At 34.8% G+C, this 21,901-nt stretch overlaps 1 protein-coding gene across 5 annotated transcripts in view; it reads right to left on the bottom strand.

The window, feature by feature from the left end:
* The window catches only part of Pde1c (Phosphodiesterase 1c), a 923,665-nt gene extending 916,605 nt beyond the window's left edge, over positions 1-7,060 (bottom strand). For 4 of the 5 annotated variants that reach the window (XM_089239482.1, XM_089239480.1, XM_089239483.1 and 1 more), the window contains exon 1: positions 6,757-7,059. Coding sequence is in view for 4 of the 5 variants with exons in the window: in XM_089239480.1 (XP_089095606.1) it covers positions 6,757-6,781 (25 nt within the window). In the remaining variant the exon portion in view is untranslated. Of the gene's footprint in view, positions 1-6,756 lie in introns of all 5 variants that reach the window. The other variant, XM_089239484.1, reaches the window with a different exon arrangement.
* Between the last annotated feature and the right edge of the window lie 14,841 nt (positions 7,061-21,901).

Here is a 21,901-nt window from a genome sequence, read left to right as displayed (position 1 = left end):
TACAATCGACGAGCTGCGACGTTTTGTGTCACTAATAAATTTTTATCATCGTTTCATGAAAAACGTTGCTTCTACGCAAGCATGTTTACACGATCTACACTGCTCAAAACAATTAGGGGAGCAAGCAAAAAAGTGAAGAAAACCGTGCGAGACAGCCACGTATTGGCATACAATGGATAGTACACGCGTATCAATGCGCAATACAGAAAAAAGACTTAAAAAAATTTGGAATTAAGCTTTTATTCTTTGCAAATATGGAAAAAAGATGATTTAGGGCAACAATTTGGTTACATGTAAACGATAAAAAAAAAGTACTGTTTAGACATGATGCATGAGTTTTAATAGGGCGTGTGGTCTCCTCGAACAGCTAAGACTGCTGCACACCTGTTTGCCATGGATGCGATGAAGTTATCGATCAGACTTTGGGGTCGTTTTTCTTAAGTCAGCCACCTCGTTGGGCAATTTGCCTGTTGTGGCGTTGTATTTGTATTTGTATATTTGTATTTGTATATTTGTATTTGTATATTTGTATTTGTATATTTGTATTTGTATATTTGTATTTGTATATTTGTATTTGTATATTTGTATTTGTATATTTGTATTTGTATATTTGTATTTGTATATTTGTATTTGTATATTTGTATTTGTATATTTGTATTTGTATATTTGTATTTGTATATTTGTATTTGTATATTTGTATTTGTATATTTGTATTTGTATATTTGTATTTGTATTTTGTATTTGTATTTTGTATGAATACTGTTCCACTCCTCAAGAAGTGCAATCTGCAAGTCTCGGACAGTAACAGGCGGCCTTGGTCGCGCAGCAATGCGTCGTCCGAGCATGTGCCAAACATGCTCGATTGGATTCAGGTCAGGAGAACACGCTAGCCATTCCATACGCTGTATTGTTTCAGCTTCAAGCATGTTCTCCACCAGACGAGCTCTATGCGGTCGGGCATTATCATCCTGGAAAACAAAGGAATCTCCAATGGCTCCAGCGTAAGGGATGACATGAGGTCGCAGTGTCTCGTCTGCATACCTTCGGGCCGTCAAAGTGCCATTCCGAATGATATGCAGGTCCGTACGTCCGCCTATGCTGATTCCACCCCATACCATCCAACCAGCTCGTCTGTATTGTGACCTTTCACGAACGAATGCGGGGTTATTTCGAGTGCCCCTGTCCCTCCATACCAGAACACGTCGGGTGTCACACTCCAGACTGAATCGGGACTCGTCTGTAAACAGCACTTGGCTCCAATCATGTTGCTCCCAATCTCGATGTTCAGCAGCCCATCTTCTTCGGGCCGCACGGTGGCGTGGGGTCAACGGAATGCAGACCATTGGTCTACGTGCATAGAGCCCTCCCTCATGAAGCCGATTACGTACTGTTTGGCTGGACACCCTTCGTCCTGTTGCCAAGAGCAACCGTCTTTGCAGCTGCGTAGCATTCTCTGTTCTGTTTCGACAGGCTGTTAACCGTATGTACCGGTCATCAGTTGCTGTAGTGGCGCGTGGCCGACCTTGCCCTGGTCGACGTCTAACATTTCCTGTTTCTTGGAATCGATTCCACAGCCTTGCAACAACACTTCTGGCGACTCCAACAGCGTCCGCGACACTACGTTGTGTTTGCCCGGATTCCAGTCTGCCTATAACACGCCATGCCATGGATTCCGGTGAATCACGTTGTTGAGACATCCTCAAGTCACCTTCTCTCAAAAAAAAATACTGTGCAATCGAATTTCACAGTTACGGCAGTAAAACAGACGTTTCTGCAACATCCCGATTTCTGTCCTTATCTCCTTTTTCTGGTTTTTGACGTCATGAACTTTGATTTGCATATGAAGTTTTCTTCTTCCGTTTCCTGCTAGGCTTTAAATTATGGATGATTCATTTTATGTTACTTATCGGTATACATCTCTGCGTAATTTTGTTAAAACCATGTGCTCCCCTAATTGTTTTGAGCAGTGTAGTTAAAAGCAAGTGAAAACGGGATAAAACCAAAATCGACTGGTCTGAGGAAGCAAAATCTGCATTCGAGTCACGCAAGGAAATGATTTCCGATGCTGCTGCATTGGCTCATCCTATTCCAAGTGCATAACGTCTTCTAGTTGTCGACGCATCTGATTTCAAGGTTGGCGGAGATTTTAATCAAACAATTGATGATCAAACTCAGCCATTAGGTTTCTTCTCGCGTAAGCTAACTTCAGCTGAACGCAGATACAGCGCTTAGGCCCCTTTCACACGGAGCGGATGCGGACGCGGGTCCGCATACCCTTTCAAACGAGCGCTGAAGATGCGGACGAATCGCCCGCATCTTTAGTTCGAAATTCGTGCATATAAACTGTTTTTTCGCAATTTTTGTAATTATTTTTCTCCTTCACCCCTGATTCAGTGGCCATAGGCAGACTAGAGGCATTCTTTGGTGGTTTAATCTAGAGCCACATAGACTATGGGAATAAATAATAATAATAATAGAAATAAATAAAATAAATAATAAATAAATAATAAATAATAAATGGGAATGAGATAAAGGCGGATACACACTACACTGACGTGGCGTGTTACCACACGCCACGTCAGTGTAGTGTGTATCCGCCTTTATCTCTCTTTCGCTGTTCGAGGGAGAAGGCTTTCGCTTCTTGCAGAGGCAAGTCGTTATTTTCTATGTGTCCGTATACTCGTTTCTTTTTATGAGTGTAACGTACCATGTGTTGCTTCAAATTAATAAACTTCATATTTAGCCGTTCTCTGGAATTTAAGTAATTATTGTGAGTCAGATTTATGCTACCTATAGATAAGTCACTACTTCAATCTGAGTATCAGCACACCACTTTCTACATCTCAGTGGCATCCCATACATATCTTTCTTGTATCGAAGTAATTGAGCACCTGGAGTTTCTCGGCTGTCTCATGACAACTTTACTGTTAATTAATATTCACATAATTACTATGTCCTTCCCTCCCCAGCCGTTCACAAAAGAGAAGAGGACACAACTTCCGAAATGGATTCCCGAGAATTCTCGGGAAATATGATTTCCCGTTCTTTATTCCCAAAAGTTTCAAAAAATGTCAGGGATTTGGAAACTCTACTACTACAGTTCATGTGAATGCTTCATATGATTTTTAATTGGAAAAATAGAAGTAGAAAATATATATTCACATACGCACGACTTTTGCAAGTCTTTTTTCTACACGAGGCCACGATATTACTCGAATACACGGTACCCTGACAAAAAGTAGGGTTTCTGAATTCCTGACATTTTGGAACCTTCGGGAATCGGGAACGGGAAAATGTTTTTCCCGATAATCCTCGGGAATTCCCGAAATCACATTTCTTATTTAGTTCTCGTAAAATATTGAAAATAAAGCAGTTTTCCCTTGATGCGTGCCCTTACGTCAGAATATGTTAATTTTCTTCTAAATTTATAGAGCAAAAAAATTTACAGAAAAAAGAAAGTATCGGGATAAAGTTTCATTATCTTCTCTTTTGTGCGTGTGTGTGGGGTGGGGGTAATTAAGTGAATATTAATTAATACTGAAGTTGTCATGAGAGAATCGAGAAACTTATCCAGTCGCTCAAGGAATTTGATGCGAGAAAGACATACATGATCTTAAATTCCACTTTTAATCTACACAAACTTTATTTCCTCTCAAAGTACTTAGCTACTTCCCTTTATATTATTGAATATTCAATCTCATACAATAATAGTATAAAAGTTCAACGTGCCTCTAATAATTCTGTAATTAACTCTTTTTGGCATAAGTGACTGAATTCAGCTTTCGTAAAATAATTTAATTGGATTTATGATGTTTGAGAGAGAAAATCTCTTTATCCATAATAATTTCTCTGTACGAGTACAGTATATCCATATGCAGTGTTGAGTCTCGATAATCTGAAGGGAATACCGAAAACTCGAATTATCCGAAAAACAGTAATAAATACTTAAAATATTAGTCACTTTAAAAAAAAGAATAAGACAAGCAAAAATAATAAAAAAAGATTTATGCATAAAGCACTATATATACTTTTATTTTTGAATATACTATGAATAGGAATTTTTATATAATTTGAAGTTAACTTTTTCCTTTTGTTTTAAATCATCAGTACAGAAACATAATGTCTGCAGGCATGGCACGAACTTGAACATGGCAAAGTGGTTTCCATTGCTGCGGCATGTCCACCATTCGATTGGAAGAGAGGGATTTCGAGGAATAGGTTGATGGTGAACTACACCGAAAAACTGATAGCCATCAACACCAGCGTTTTCAATGATTGTGCACAAGATCTCAAGAATACATACGATTGTATGTAAGCTATCAATGGACACTATCCATCTTTGCCAAGAATATGGTCAAATCTTGTCTACTTTCCCAGCGACCACCGAAATTAAAAATGGTTCTATTTGGTGACATATATTCAAGATGCAAAAAAGGGAGTGGATATTTTATTGCATTGGTGACTGTAGCTACATGTTCTATAAATTTTGGGACTGCCTCGTCCAACTCAAACTGAAATTTCTGCAAAATACGTACTTGAGTTTTTGGAAAAAGAAACTGAACACAAGCCTTGTTGTTCCTGGGGGCTAAGAAAGAGAGGAGGGAGTAGGAAGAGAGAATCTGGAGTAAAGAATTCTAAAATTTTCAGGCAAAACATCCACAAGCATTTTCTCTTACTTCACATTGCCATTAAATGGGCTAAAAAAACAATTTTCCCGATTAAATTTTTGGGAACGGCAAATCGTCGAAAACTCCCCGAGAACGGACGGGAAAGAATTCCCACTCGGAAATTTTTCATTTCTGGAAACCCTCCTTGAAAAGTAGTGTTACTTTATAGTCACAAATCGGCACGTACCCTCTCCATAACGATAGTAGTGAAGGGGAAGGGGGGGGGCGGTATTTTTTAATTCTTATATAATGTTACTGCCAAAGCCCGAAATCAGCCAATTCGCAACGGGGCCGGCCACTTCGTGAATTGTCCAATTTCGTTAAATATTGACCCGGCCAATGTCCGAAATTCAAACTTTGGCTGGCCAGTTCGTGAAATGGCCGGTGATCCCTGGACAAAATCCGGTAACAAAAGACATGATTCGGGATCATCGTCAAGTTGGCGTATTTTTCGTGATAATTATGTCCACGTTAGTTATGGCAACCCATCAAACCGCAATCATATTGCGGTGATCATTTTTAGTCTCCAAAATTTGACACAAAAAACTATATGTTTATATAATTATTTTTATGGTTTTTTTCCCTCAAATTTCACTCTTTTTTCTTTCGTCACATGGAGCTAATCCAATATAGCTGCTATATATAGACATGTATCACAGGTTGGCGATTAAGAAAATGTATTTGTCTCCTATCGGGTCGTCTTACATGCACATCAAGCTTTGGCCAGGGATCTCCTCCTACTTCATGAAATGGCCGGTCAAAGTTCGAATCATTTCTGCAATTCGGAAAACTCTTGGCCAATTCGAGAAGTGGCCGGCCTCGTCACAAATTGGCTGCATTTCGGACTTTGGCAGTAACATATACAACTTCTGATGTAATACTACGTCAATAACATTCAAGGGGTTACCATTAATCACTAAGTGCAATCACAGTTGGAATTCAGATTGATAAAATATCGAATATAAAGAATGGCAATATTTACTATATTTGGAAAAAAAGCATTGTTATTATGAGTTTTTGTGATTTAAAAACATTGATAGGTCTTTTATTTCCTTTACATATCAGTAATTTTCGGCAATCAGCCTTAAACTTTCCATTGAGAGGAAGAAAAATCTGTGTTGCATTATCATTTGATTAAAAATTATTACCTAAAATGTAAAGCTTCCTCATTTTTTTAAGATTGTGGCATTCCGAAAAAGATGAAATCGTTATTTTCATACAATTCCCTCCAGAATAACATGAAAACCTTCATATTTAATGAGTTTGGGAAACCCAGATCCATTTTTTATAATTTTTGACTTTTTAATGATTTGCGTTTGCTATAAAATGTAGGTAGATAGTATATTTCATAAATATAATTCTATACCAGTTAGAGAATTTTTTTTACTGTTCAAGATTTGGCGTCATACGGTATTGTGTAACATGACCGTCAATCAATTTCGTATGTTTACAGTTTGTGCAGGTACTTTTCGTAGTGTCACATTTAACGTTCTCACCAGCATCATAAAAGGTGTGTTAACATATCAAAATTATAAATACATCACGCTCGATATCTTTTTAATCAATTTCGATTTCTTCATAATAATATTTGTGCTTGTGTGTTACACTGAATGAAAAAATAAAATATTTCTCTCTACTGGAACATATCCTTCAGAATCCAATGTATGTGTTTTGTCATATGCGTGTTCCGTTTATATGTATATAAAAAAACTATAAATTTATTCTATCTATATATTATACCAGAGAACTAGAAATATTTTACGGTAAAAAAAGAACGCTGTTGTCGGTATTCACATTTGTGAATTAGGTAAATTTGTGGTGGTTTTTCAGAAAATTATCAAAAGACGTCAAATATCGTAAGATTCAGTCGTCTTTCTTTTTTTCTTTTGATTGAGTGCAAGATTCAACTAAGAATATGATTGTTACAATTTAAGGAAAGATAAAACGAATATTATTCATTATAAATTTTAAAAAATTTTCACATTTTTAGATCCAAAACATTTGTTTTCAGCGGATGAATGGAACAAAGTTTTGTCACGTTCTTTAGTTAAGCAATCTTTCATAAAGAACATTAAGAAATTGTTTTTACCTGTTGTAGAAGTCACAGAATCCATGCAGCCGTATTGAGCACTTTTTACTAACAGCTGACGATCTCCTTGAGATATAATAATTGTTGTAGGAGATATTTGTTTTCTTTTTTAATTCAGATGTTCATGAAAGTGATCACCTTATTTGCTTTCATTACCTCTGCTGACAGAATTACCGACCATTTAAGCGAGTCACGAGAGGCATTTTAAACGGTCTCTCTCACTCTATGTTAGTGGTCTCCGAGAATAACAAGAGAAGATAGACGCACCTTCACCTGCTAACTCTCACTCCATCCTTGTTTGCTTCTGCGTCGTCGTCGTAAGAGCATCTTCATCATCTTCCCTAGCAGTCGCCGCCATTTCTTTACACCGTTCTATTCAACGATTTGCCCACCCTCGACCCACCATTTTTTTTTAATACAGTATCTCTAATTTATTTTCTTTCGTGAAAACATATATATTTGCTTAAGAAATTTAAAAATTAGATGTGCTAGTAGTAAAAGACTTCTAGTTAAAATAAAATATTTCACCCGATCCCTTGGCCAACACTTTGATCGATCACAAAGTTACACAACCTGTTGATTTTTCATGTATTTAACGGAGTCTTCCACCAACTTCTTTCCTTACTCCGTTTTGTACAAAAAAAGGTAAAAACATCAGTGTGACAATATTTGGCTCTGACTGTCTGGAAAACATATTCACTAGCTTTTTGTACATATATTCCAATAATATCCGAATAAAATCAATGTGTATCTGTCTACGCAGTTATAAAGTTCATAAAGATCTCAAGTTTAGTTACTATATATGCTCTCTCTCTCGTCTATTTTCTTGAAATAATACGACTTAATATTATTAGCAGGAACTAGAATGTATTTTTTGTGACAACTTTTAACTTGGAGTTTGAAAGATATAATCGAAAACTTATTTTCAATTTGATGCTACAATACGACTACTACTCTTTGGGATTTTGGGATGGAAATCATTAAAAAAAACAAAGGAAGTCACGAAATCAAAACACAATGAGTCAATAGCCTATCCAGATAATTGTAAGACAATAAATATTGCTATAAATTTGATTTATTTACATGCCATTTACACAACAGCAAGCTCAAAATTTAACGAGTTTGCGTTCAAAAATTTTTCTCAGTTACTTCGGATATTTCAAAGAAAAGCAGTCGAATCTTATGAATATCATCTGCGTATCCTTTATTTTCGATTATGGTGTTAATATAAAGTATATTTTTTATACAGTTCGTATCGACTCAAATAACTGGTGAACCAAGTCAGTTAATCTCATGTATATGGTGTCTAGGTATAAGTAAAATAGCTACGCGCAACATAATAAAGTACGTTTCAGTCCCACTTAGTGGTAAATTCCGGAGTTCGTATCTCCAAAACTATAGGAGACAATTTCAAAAATTAAATTACGAGAATGTAGAACATAAAGTTAGTAAGAAAAGAGATAAATTGTGCTGATATATATTAAACTAATTTGAGACGTTTTGTTTAAGCAAAACGCGGATTTTCTCCGAAGTCGAAACTGAAATGTTTTTCAAGTGAATGTGAATACCTTTATGAAATTAGAAAATGACCGCATGCAAATATGAAGTAAAAACATGTACCCACATACTTCCGACGGATGAGGTGGTATTTCAACGTTGTAGGTGTACCGAAACCAACAAAAAAAAACATTGTTGGGGCTTTGAAAATCCCTCCTGTTGCACGACTCGCCTATATTAGGTGCACTGAACTACTGAGGTGGGGGTAGCTTCAGAACCGGTCTTGGATCATGTAGCGCCTTTACAAAATCAGCAGTAGGTGCCCTCCCCCAAGGCTGGAATCGAATTAAGGGTGACGTGCCGAAGGGCGCGATTTATTGTTTATTGAGTCACTACTGTCCCGCAAAATACGGGACAAATTCACTCTCCTATATTATCGGACTCTTCGGGGCGGGGCTTGTCCTCATCACCCTCTTCTAGTTCCGCGCCTGATCCGCCCTTCCTTTCAAGTTGAATTTAAAGGGACGAAGAAGTTAGTTGCTTGAAACGAAAAAGAGGGGTTCTTTATGATCCCCATTTGTGGCCTCCACCTCACAAAAGCCTCTGAGATAGAGACTATGAGGCTCCTACCCCAGTAGCAACACATCGATATAGAACGACGTAGAGATTTCGATACCGTTCGACGTCGTTAACCGATGTCGTTCTACGTAAAAATGGCATGCATTTGTCTGTACAGTTCGACGTAGCGAATCCGACGTCGAACTATATGTGACCCGACACCGTTCGACGTAAAAATGCCATACATTTGTCGACGAAGTTTGACGTTTACGTTATTTATCACAATCAGGGGCGGTCTTAGGGCAGTGCGAACGTTGCAACTGCACCGGGCGCCAAATGAGAAGGGGTGCCGAAACGCGTTAAATATACATTATTAGAAAAATATCTTTAAGATACGTATTCATAAAAAAATAACTAAAATATACATGAAAAATGACCGAGATGAGAATTTAAAAAAAAAAAAGGTTTGAGTGTATACAATATTACGGTTATTTTCCGAAAAGATAATCGATGGGCCGTGCACCTATATACACTGCTCAAAAGAAATAGGGGAGCAAGCAAAAAAGTGAAGAAAACCGTGCGAGACAGCCACGTATTGGCATACAATGGATAGTACACGCGTATCAATGCGCAATACAGAAAAAAGACGTAAAAAAATTTGGAATTAAGCTTTAATTCTTTGAAAATATGGAAAAAACATGAAAAGATGATTTAGGGCAACAATTTGGTTACATGTAAACGATAAAAAAAAGTACTGTTTAGACATGATGCATGAGTTTTAATAGGGCGTGTGGTCTCCTCGAACAGCTAAGACTGCTGCACACCTGTTTGCCATGGATGCGATGAGGTTATTGATCAGACTTTGGGGAATACTGTTCCACTCCTCAAGAAGTGCAATCTGCAAGTCTCGGACAGTAACAGGCAGCCTTGGTCGCGCAGCAATGCGTCGTCCAAGGATTCAGGTCAGGAGAGCACGCTGGCCATTCCATGCGCTGTATTGTTTCAGCTTCAAGCATGTTCTCCACCAGACGAGCTCTATGCGGTCGGGCATTATCATCCTGGAAAACAAAGGAATCTCCAATGGCTCCAGCGTAAGGGATGACATGAGGTCGCAGTATCTCGTCTGCATACCTTCGGGCCGTCAAAGTGCCATTCCGAATGATATGCAGGTCCGTACGTCCGCCTATGCTGATTCCACCCCATACCATCCAACCAGCTCGTCTGTATTGTGACCTTTCACGAACGAATGCGGGGTTATTTCGAGTGCCCCTGTCCCTCCATACCAGAACACGTCGGGTGTCACACTCCAGACTGAATCGGGACTCGTCTGTAAACAGCACTTGGCTCCAATCAGGTTGCTCAGCAGCCTATCTTCTTCGGGCCGCACGGTGGCGTGGGGTCAACGGAATGCAGACCATTGGCCTACGTGCATAGAGCCCTCCCTCATGAAGCCGATTACGTACTGTTTGGCTGGACACCCTTCGTCCTGTTGCCAAGAGCAACCGTCTTTGCAGCTGCGTAGCATTCTCTGTTCTGTTTCGACGGGCTGTTAACCGTATGTACCGGTCATCAGTTGCTGTAGTGGCGCGTGGCCGACCTTGCCCTGGTCGACGTCTAACATTTCCTGTTTCTTGGAATCGATTCCACAGCCTTGCAACAACACTTCTGGCGACTCCAACAGCGTCCGCGACACTACGTTGTGTTTGCCCGGATTCCAGTCTGCCTATAACACGCCATGCCATGGATTCCGGTATATCACGTTGTTGAGACATCCTCAAGTCACCTTGTCTCAAAAAAGAATACTGTGCAATCGAATTTTACAGTTACGGCAGTAAAACAGACGTTTTTGCAACATCCCGATTTCTGTCCTTATCTCCTTTTTCTGGTTTTTGACGTCATGAACTTTGATTTGCATATGAAGTTTTCTTCTTCCATTTCCTGCTAGGCTTTAAATTATGGATGATTCATTTTATTTTACTTATCGGTATACATCTTTGCGTAATTTTGTTAAAACCATGTGCTCCCCTAATTGTTTTGAGCAGTGTACTTTCAGTACATAGCGATTTTGGTTAGATAAAGATACACTCTCGAGCTCTTCGTTTACCCCTGCAGGAGATTTTGTAGGGGAGAAGCAATTTGTCTGTTGTTCAGTAAAAAATAAAAATAATGGAGGAATCGTCCTCGGTCACCCAATTTTTTTACTAACGAGAGCAAAAGTGTTTTCCTGTGTTGTGGGGAGTATTATAGGAATTGAAGGTGTCGTGGGAAAGATTGAGCCAGAGACCTTTCATGCCTTTTTTCTCGACTTGTATTACTTTTATTAAAAACGCAGAATCGAATCGCCAATACAATACAGTATTTCGAAAAAAACATTTAAGAAAAAAAATGAATGAATTAAAACCTATGATTAGCTGACCATTTTAAATAGGGATCCTGCACTTGGGCCTCGTTCCTACCTGTTACACGATGAGAAACAAAAATGTTCTCACAAGAGGAAACCCATGCACTTTAGCGCTCCCCATCACTGGCCAGTCTCCCGACTAGTCAGATTTTCCTATTATTTCAACCAAGGGCAGTTCGGTGTGCTCTAGAAGGGCGTGAAATCCAAAGTGAAAGGGCAAAGAAAAATTTATAAAAATTATTTGTTCCCCCCTATAGGAGGGGTGCCAAGTCTGAGGTAGACAGGGCGAAAAAGGTTAGGGGAAATGATTTCTGCCCCCTCTAGTAGGAGCGCCAAACCCAAGGTAAAAGGCCAAAAGAAATTCGACGTATGTTATGACATAAAATATCGCTGTTCCTTAGAACGCATGAAAACGAAGCGATTGAAGCAAGTTATTTTAATTGGGGAGGTCACGAAGCCCAAAAATAGGTCCCACTCGGGTAGAGATTTTGTCTTGAGGCGCCCCTGAGTGAAACATATGTGTATGGAAAATTTTAACAAACCGTACATATACACAAATGAACATCTTTTCGGAGTTTCACGGATCTTGTTCCAGATACCCGGTCAGACACAGTAAAGCCTCACATGAGGCTTCTAGACAGTATATCTGTCTAGGAGGCCTTAGTAAGTTGTGGCCACAACGGGACTCTAAAAAGAGATCATTTCCTTTCACGAAACTAATGAGGAACGTATGCTAGAAATTTTAAATTTGATTTTTTTCCAACCGACTTTCAAGAATGGCCGAAAACGTCAATATAAATTCAATCGAAATGAAATTCTCTAAGATTTTTAAGAATTTTAATCATCTTAAAGTCATTTTGAAGGTAAGTCATTTCCTCGACCCTTTACCGATTCTTGAAGGATACTGGGAGGTTCGTGAAAATAACCTATTTTTGCTTTCTGAAATGGACTCGTCCAAACTTTCACCTCTCACTTCCCCCCGTCCTTCCTTCCCTTCAGTTCCTATTCATGCCGGCCACAGCGTTGCTGTTCATTTTTTCGTTTCAAGATACCCTGTGGAGAGAAATTGTTAACTGAAATCACCCTTCTTTATACAGCATTTTTCTTTTATGTAAAGGAGTAGGCACCCAACTCTTTTTTCTTCATGAAAGACATGTATATATGCATACGAGTTAATTTTATCCCTGTACGCGTATACGGGTCCAGCTGAAGGTCCGGTTAGTTATTTATTCGTGAGCGGCGGTATATCGCCCTTTCTCTTCAAGATATTCTCGCCAACTTTGCCAATTATTTTTTCCTTTTCTCGATTTGTAACTAGTTGTAACCCAAATTCCTAAAAATGGTGATCCGAATGATCTCAACAACTTTAGACCGATTTCAGTTTTGTCGTCACTTTCAAAGCTTTTTGAAATTATCATTAAGAATAGAATGTTTTCTTTCCTCTCGCATGTAAATTTTTTTTCTATCAATCAATATGGTTTTCTTCCAAACAGAAACACAGAGACTGCCCTTTTAACATTCACTAAGTATATTGTAGAAAAAATTGATACATCCAAAAAGACTATTGCCATTTTCCTGGACATAAAAAAAGCATTTGAGAGTGTCGACCGTCGTATCTTACTCAATAAATTACATATTTTTGGTATCAGAGGTAATGCACATAAATTAATTGCTTCTTATCTTAAAGAAAGAAAGAAAGTCATAGATCTCAAATAGTTAAAGTTGGATATAATCTTAGATGCGTGCACTACACGAATTTCACCATAAAACTCAAGTAAAGTAAGTATGAAGATAGATCCTTTGTGATAAGTATCCTGCATAAATGTGTGACGTTTTGCTTTTTAATGTTTTTAAATCTCTTAATTAAATCAAACAAGTTGGGTTTTATGCTTGTTTACAAGTTGAATAGCAGTAATCCCATTCTAGACGAAGTTTTTCCGTCTTCTTCGTCCCTTAATATCCAACCAAGAGGTGTGGGGACGATCACCATACCAAGAGTCTGATAATATGGTAGAATGAATATGTCCCGTATTTTACGGGACAGTAATGACTAGCAAAAAATGCCTCCTCTGACACACTCTGGATTCGCGCCTGGAGGATGGGGGCGCTGACTACTGTTTTGCACCGGGCGCCACTAGGTCTAAGACCGGCCCTGATCACAATATAAAACATATGTCGACACAGTTCTATTTCGAGAAGTCGGCCCTTTCTTTATCCTGCGGCACACTTGAATTCAAATAAAATAGAAAAATACTTTTTTTTTTGATTTAGTTACAAAATTGTTTTAAAAATATTTGCTATAATTGGTCACAAAAAATAAATAAAAATTTAAAACTCAGCCATTCTCTGCTGTTTATTTAATTTAACGTTAAATCCGAGTAAGTTGATAGTTTACAATGTATGCTTTTGCTAGGTTGAATTTTGGGCAGAAATAGGTTTAAATATCTTCTTGTAAGATTTATTATTTGTAATAGATTTCTGTATTCCACAGTATCAAATGAAATGAAGAAATGATTGCTTTCCACAAATATGATAACGAGAACAGAAGTATTTCTATGCCTTTTTTTGTGCAATTCTTGAAAGTTCTTCTATTAAGTGATAACAGAAATGAGCCATGGCCAATATTAAAAAAAAAAAAAACTATTATTTTCTCTCAATTGCCAAGTTTCCCCTCTTACACATACATGTAATTTGAAAAAAAATTAAATAAATTCCTCGCACTTAAGTACTCAGATACTGTATAATCAATATTTGCGGCTTCAGACTTCTTTTAAAAATTAATCTGATAATTTCCTTAAAAAAATCTGATTTCTGGATTGATTTGGACTTTCTAAACAGCGACCGAAATTCACTGGATGATTCTTAGCCGAACGAATTCAGTTTTATAGAATGAAAATAAGACAAAATGTAGTACAAAAATTACAAACTGTGTGTGTGTGTGCGCGCGCGCGCGCGTGCACATACAAGAATATATTCAGATCTTGGTTTAAATCTTGATCTCCTTGATCTCGTGTAGAGGTCAAGAATTAAAGCAATGTTTTGTTCATTTGATAAACTAATTTTCAGTTTGTAGGAATTGTCTATACTAAAAATATTATTTGATAATTAATTTTCACTCTAAATTTGTCAAAACATGGTTTTTTTAAATGAAAATTAATACAGAAGCTCCACTAATTTTTGCTCAAGTCTCCACAATCACATTTTCAAAAACGTAAGCACAGTTGCAGGAAGAAAAACTGTGACTATCTATACTAAACACATTTATGCTGTACTTATGAATATTTCTTCAATTATATCCTTAAATTTGAGTAGGTACCTTATTTATACTATAGCAGGGAAGCTTATAGAAGTTCCACATAAAATTCAATCTTCTTTATTTGTGAATAAAATGGGTTTTAATAAATATTCAAATGTTGTACTTATTTTATTCGGAAGAGTTGATCAACTTTACCCAAGAATATTAAGACGACACCAATGAATAATGCAAATACACTAAAAGTACAAATTTTTGTATTTTTCATCCCTTATTCTTGGTGGTCTGGTCGTTGGTGTCTTCTTAATACTTATTTTATTGTAAATTATATAAACAGTCTGCAATTGTACACATAAACTGCAAACAAATGCACCACTTTGAAAACATTTTGTGTAGAATTAAAATTATTTATATTTTTTGTTAGTTTTGTATGGAGACCTATGCTTGGACTTTTTATGTCAAGGTTTTATGAAATAAATCTAAAGACATAGATTATTACAACGTAGCAAGGCCATATATATGATATGAGAGATATTCCAACTTCCAACTCAGCAATACTTCCTTCGTGACAACCCTGTATAGCAATGAGCTGCACAATCAGAGGTTAATCTTTCAATGCATGAACTTCATATATACTGTACATCCAAATTATATTATGAATTATACAAAATTACCATCATTATTGTAGGAATTGTCTACACTAAAAATATTATTTGATAATTAATTTTCACTCTAAATTTTTCAAGGTTGTATTATACAAGTTTACCGTTTTAACCACATTTCCACCCGTGGTAGTTGAACATCAGTTTCCAACAGAATTAGAACACATGTTGATTCCTTTTTTTTTCTGATTCTAATCAAGTATAACAATCGCTTATCGCATGATTATTGATAATTATGATTAGTGTAATCCAAGGCACAATGTCTGACTAGTTTATAACTGATTATATGGAAAGGTAATCAATCACATTTCCAATTGTGTCAATTTATTTAAAATTAAAACTTTTATTTAAAATAATAAAATATAAAAGGTAAAATTCCAATTTAATGGTATTCAAAGAAAGAGAAAAATACTTACCGTTGCACACGATTTATTGGTGGAATAGTGAGAGACGACAGCAGAGTAGTATCATTATATAGGCAATTATATATTTTCATTGTATCGAAGTTTCACTGTCATGTTTGACTCCTAAAAAAATTTCAAATAGAAACATGTAGTATAAAAATTTCAAAAATTATACATTTAGCATTTGCTTATATAATATTAATATTTCATGTACATACTTTGAACAATTTGAATCAGCCCCTTGCATGTAGAGTAGGAAGGGGAGCTGATAAAGAATGTAATCACTTTTCCTTACATTAAAAATATACTCACGGAATCACATAAAAAATCCTGCCCATAGAGACTATGGGTCCAGCTTAGTATATCAGAGGATATGATCTATATATAGTTAATGGGCTAATAAGTATTTTCACCATCGTTTCATGGTTTATTTTTTAATCATTCAAAATTTTATTTTTTATTGTTTCATCGTTATTATATTATCCATTTGATTTTATTATCTTTGTGTCAACATTTTATTTTCATTTCTTTATTTTTTATCGTTTTTTCACTATCTTTGTTATTTTCATTGATATATTATTTTTTAAATTTAAACCTACTTTTAGTTTTTCATTATATCACTTTATTTATGGCTTTTATTTTATTTTATCACTTTTATTCACTTCAAACACTTAAAAATTTATTTATTTCACTTTATCCAAATTATTTTGTTTTACTTTATTAATTATTCAAACTTTTATTCAAAAATTTTAATTTTTCTTTATTTTATCTATTTGATTTTTATTATCTTAGTGTCATCATATTATTTTCATTTCGTTTATTTTTTAATCATTGAAAATTTTATTTTTAATGTTTCATCGTTTATCTATTTGATTTTTTATTATCTTTGTGTCAACATTTTATTTTCTTTATATTTTTATCGTTACTGTTCATCTATATATCGTTTTTTTCATTAGCTTCGTTATTTGATTTTTATTTATTTAAAATTGTTTATTTTGTCATTTGAAGATTTTACATTTCTTAAATGCTATATATATATATATTAATTAAAATGTTATGTGAATAACCTTCACGCGTAGTTCAAAAAAGGAGACAGACTACAAATTTATTCAGTTCGATTATTTATTCATATCAAGATATCGATAGCATGCTCGATAAGTTTATACATTTGTCTGGAATTTAAATTAATTCCTTTTATCGTCGGTGTGTTATTGACAAAAACGCAAATGTCATAAATTGTATTACATTTCGTGAAAAAAACACCATCACCAAGAGGTTGGGAACGAGAACAGTTTCCTCTAAATTTGAAGCCGGAGACGTCGTACACATTCAATGCAAGACTAGATAAAGTGATAATTATAAGCACGGACACACAACGATGATCCCGACCAAGGCTTTCCCGGTCTCTCCACGGCTAAAAAATTTTCTCTGGCCCATCACATCGCTATTCTTTGACACGTCCTGCATAACTCCGTACTTATCACGATCTCCAATGGAAGTGACAAATGCTTGCGGGATTTCAACAATTAATATACTTCGTTATGAAAAATCGAAGTGGTCCTTCTAGTGTTAAATTGTATTTACGTTGAACTGGGTATGAAAACCGTGTCTCTGACATGTCTCAATGAATAAAATTTTTATAACTTAAGAAAATATTCATTTCCTACCGTTTTATGAAATATCAATGTTTCTTACATTTCTGCTGAAAAGATTTCTAATGTTTATCAATCCGGAAAGTTATTACTCCGGATTACGTACTATAAAATATTATATCTGTATGTTTATTCGAGTTTTTTTTTCATGAATTTTACGTTCCTTAGCAGACATTGTTACCACGAGAGGCATGTTTTTTCGAATAGTGATGAGAATAAGAAAAGGCTAAAAATAAACTACTGTATCCGATATGACTGGTGTCAACTAAAGAGTGGACATGACATTTTAACTTTTATTCTTTCTTGCACCAATTTTCTCAGAAGCATGTGTGTGTTCAATAAAATAATAATACTTTTATAAAAAAAAAGGAATAAATATCATGAAAAAATGATAAAAAACTTAAAAACGATAAAAATGTTAAAACTCATAAAAATGATTCAAAAAAAATAATCCACAAGGAATTTTTAGCCAGCAAGACTTCAAAATGAAAGTCCTTTTTTACTGTTTCTAAATCGCATGTTATATCGTGACTTAGAACGTGACCTACGTGAGTGACACTTAGAATGACCAACTGAGCATTATTCCTCCCTAACTATTCAGTGTGAATCCATTGTCTCTTTCGTAAAAGTTCTCACAGTGAATGCTTTCCAAAATCAGTTTTTGGTTTCCAATCTTTAATTCCGACGTATTCAATTTCTCGAGATGAATGAATTCTCAGCTGTTTCCTCTCATTCAATTTACTATCTTTTACTAATTTTAACATATTCTTATTTCAAATGAAATTAAATTTATTCTTTTTATATATATAAAAAAAAAATTGAAGGGAATTTATGAGAAACATATCCGAGACAAGTGCCTGTACCGACGATTAAAAAATTACATTGCAATTAAGGGATAAATAAAATTTTTATAAAATAAACAAAATAATAATAAAAAAATACGTATATAGCTTTCTTGTCAACGACTTATTACTTATATCGGATTACCCTCCTTACGATAAAAAAAAACATATTTTTCCCCTAGACATTATTTTACCCTGTTGAAATCGATTCAGTAAAAATACGAATGATTTTTAAAAATGTCACTACATACACCACACACTACATAGTGTTAAATACCTAGATTAAAAAAAACACAAAATAACACTAAAGACAATTTTTAGAGAACGATAATAAAAATTTATTCATAAAAAAAGGGGGAGAGTATACGCAAGGGGGTAACAGCGAATGATATACGGCAAGATAAAAAAAAAAAAAAAAGGAAGCAAGTTTTCTCTCCGACCGAGGGAAGCAGCCGTCATGACCAGGGTAGTAGTTCTACAACGATACAAGAAAGAAAGAAAAAATAATATAAGGTTAGCAGGCGCGCTTATGTATTTAAGTTTAATATTTTTAAATCAGCTATATTAACAGCTGAAAGACAGAGCCGTAATAACCCATTTTCTGACCGAAAATCTCATATACATGAGAAGACTACTCAATGTTATGTATCATAACTTGATTAACGTATTTTAAAAATGTATATTGATTTACATTCGATATAGATGAACTTCATATTAAAAAAAAAATATATATATATATATATATATATATACACACACACACACTATTACGAGTGAAAAACTCGATAAAGATTCGTTTTAAAAAAATTTTGAAACAAAACGCCATGCAAATTCAGTCAAAGCTTCTACTGTTTTAATTTAAGAAGATGTTAGATTTTTTCAAAGCTTATTGAGAGCGTTCTGATAAGACTAAAATTTAAAACCGTTATTTCTCTGTATGATATATTCTAAAATAGTTCTATTTCAAGAAAAGATATAATTAACAATTAAAAAATACTTAATAATATGACTCACCATGCTTTCATAGGCTGATTTCATACAGCGTCCTATACTTCACACCCAGGGCTGATGCTATCCAGGCTTTATAGAGGTAAACCTCATCCAGTGGGCAGTGATGTCGCTCCCCGTCGATGTGATGACCACAGCTCATCGACGTTGCCAGACGCCAGGGTTCACCGGTCTCGATATTCATAACCTTCTTTTTCAGCAGGGTGGACTTTGGGCAGCTGAATCTCTCAATCTTAAGGGCCGGTGTCCCTAAGCCGCTTAAGAGCTGTGCCTCACAGGTGCCTCCTTTATAACCCACTAGTGTCTTTTTAGATGTTTTTTCCGTGTCATAGATTCGGAGAATCTTGGAGGACACCTGCTGAAAATGGAGTAAGCGACCACTGTCATACTCCCAAGGCCTAGGAAAGTAACTAAGACCGTGTATGTTTCTTTTTATGTAACTGTTACAAGGCGTTGATAGTTCATGCGGCGAAAACGAACCAGATAAATTGACCAGCTTGTGGTAGTCGATGGGTCGATGCATACTGACAACGCCGAATTCACGAATAATAAATTGTTTTTTAACACTGAATCCTTCCAGGTCCAACAATAAACATATGTTTTCCATGGCGAAAAAAAAAGAAAAAAGTTAGAGAGAGAGAGAGAGAGAGCTAGAGAGGTAATGTCCGTAAAGAACTAGTACTGATTATGAGCTCGATTTTACAGTATAGACGGAGGTACGAATTAATAGATAACACAATAAAGGGGTTCCGACAGGTACAAGAAAGAAGGGGGATCCAGACGCTCTCAATAAGCTTTGAAAAAATCTAACATCTTCCTAGATCCCCCTTCTTTCATGTACCTGTCGGAAGCCCTTTATTGTGTTATCTATTAATTCGTAATCAAAACGAAGCTAATGAAAAAAACGATATATAGATGAACAGTAACGATAAAAATATAAAGAAAATAAAATGTTGACACAAAGATAACAAAAAATCAAATAGATAAACGATGAAACATTAAAAATAAAATTTTCAATGATTGAAAATAAACGAAATGAAAATAATATGATGACACTAAGATAATAAAAATCAAATAGATAAAATAAAGAAAAATTAAAATTTTTGAATAAAAGTTTGAATAATTAATAAAGTAAAACAAAATAATTTGGAAAAAGTGAAATAAATAAATTTTTAAGTGTTTGAAGTGAATAAAATAAATAAATAAATAAAATAAAAGTGATAAAATAAAAGCAAAACGAAATGAAAAAGATAATAAAATAAAGAAAATATTAAAATTTCTGAATAAAAGTTTGAATAATTAAATATAGAATAAGTTGGATAAAATAAAATAAAGTGAAATAAATAAATTTTTAAGTGTTTGAAGTGAATAAAAGTGATAAAATAAAATAAAAGCCATGAATAAAGTGATATAATGAAAAACTAAAAGTAGGTTTAAATTTAAAAAATAATATATCAATGAAAATAACAAAGATAGTGAAAAAACGATAAAAAATAAAGAAATGAAAATAAAATGTTGACACAAAGATAATAAAATCAAATGGATAATATAATAACGATGAAACAGTAAAAAATAAAATTTTGAATGATTAAAAAATAAACGAAATGAAAAAGATAATAAAATATGAAAATATTAAAATTTTTGAATAAAAGTTTGAATAATTAAATATAGAATAAGTTGGATAAAATAAAATAAAGTGAAATAAATAAATTTTTAAGTTTTTGAAGTGAATAAAAAAATAAAATAAAATAAAAGTGATAAAATAAAATAAAAGCCATGAATAAAGTGACAAAATGAAAAAACTAAAATAGAAATAAAATAATAAAGTGCGGGAAGACACAATATCTTTCTTATTTATGTGGTATAAGGAGTGATGTCTAAAGAATAAGCTTTTTAAGGGTGTTGTTACAAATCTCATTTCGTTATGGAAGGAAATATAGAAATGTTGACAATGAAAACTTGTGTGTGTGTGTTTTTTTTTGTGTCCATATTTTTGGTATCTAATCTCTTTAAGATCCAAAGACGATGGGTAAAAATAATAACGCTTGGAAAGTGAGCGGTTTTTTTTTTGGATCATGTTTGATTAACTTGGATATTTTTTTTATAAAAAGGCTCTTCTCGAAGCAGCATAATTTGAACACTAGTGGTTAATTAGCATCATCATCAACCACAAACGAACTATATCTTTTCAAACTTGAGGATTGAAAACAGTCAGAGAAAAATCTTGGTTAGTTTGGTGCCAAAATTGACATTTTCGCCGTAATTTGGCGACTTAATTTTTTCTCTTTTAAATTCATTTCTAATACAGCTTTATGTCCAAAGAGAAAATCGGAACGACATTTGATAAAATTTTTTATATAACGACGTAGTGAATAATTTTCACGGAAGTTAAATATCGGTAGTGCTGCCATCTAGTATCGTCATCAGCGTGGGTCACGTGATCGACCATCTTGAGAACATTTTTTAAAATTTATTTAAAAAAAGGTTTGTGGAAAATAATTGAAAAACAGTAGATATGGTTCACAATATTCGCCCTTTTCACCAATAACTCCGTGGACGATCGTCGATCATAGGCACATCAAAATTAGGAGCGACGTATTTTTTTTTTATACTTGCTTTTAATATACGTACTATTATTCTTATTTTTTATATACTTATTTCATAAGGCGTTCGTCTAGTACGTCTATTTGGTTCAGTAGTTAGCACACTAGCCTGGAAAACGAGAGGCTTTATCAGTTGTCATGGGTTCAAATTCCGATAGGTTACTGAAATAGTTTTTTTCCAAATAAATAAGACCAACCGCCATTTTGAAAATATATCCGACATTTCCCAGACGACAAGTAGTCTGGTTCGAGAGGTGCGAAATCC

The sequence above is a fragment of the Pholcus phalangioides genome, unplaced genomic scaffold (assembly GCF_987345545.1).
Source record: "Pholcus phalangioides strain wild (caught in Gottingen) unplaced genomic scaffold, Ppha-v1.0 ptg000011l_1, whole genome shotgun sequence".
NCBI lineage: Eukaryota > Metazoa > Arthropoda > Arachnida > Araneae > Pholcidae > Pholcus > Pholcus phalangioides.
Note: the sequence above shows the minus strand (reverse complement) of the source record. Positions and strands in the feature narration are given on the sequence as shown.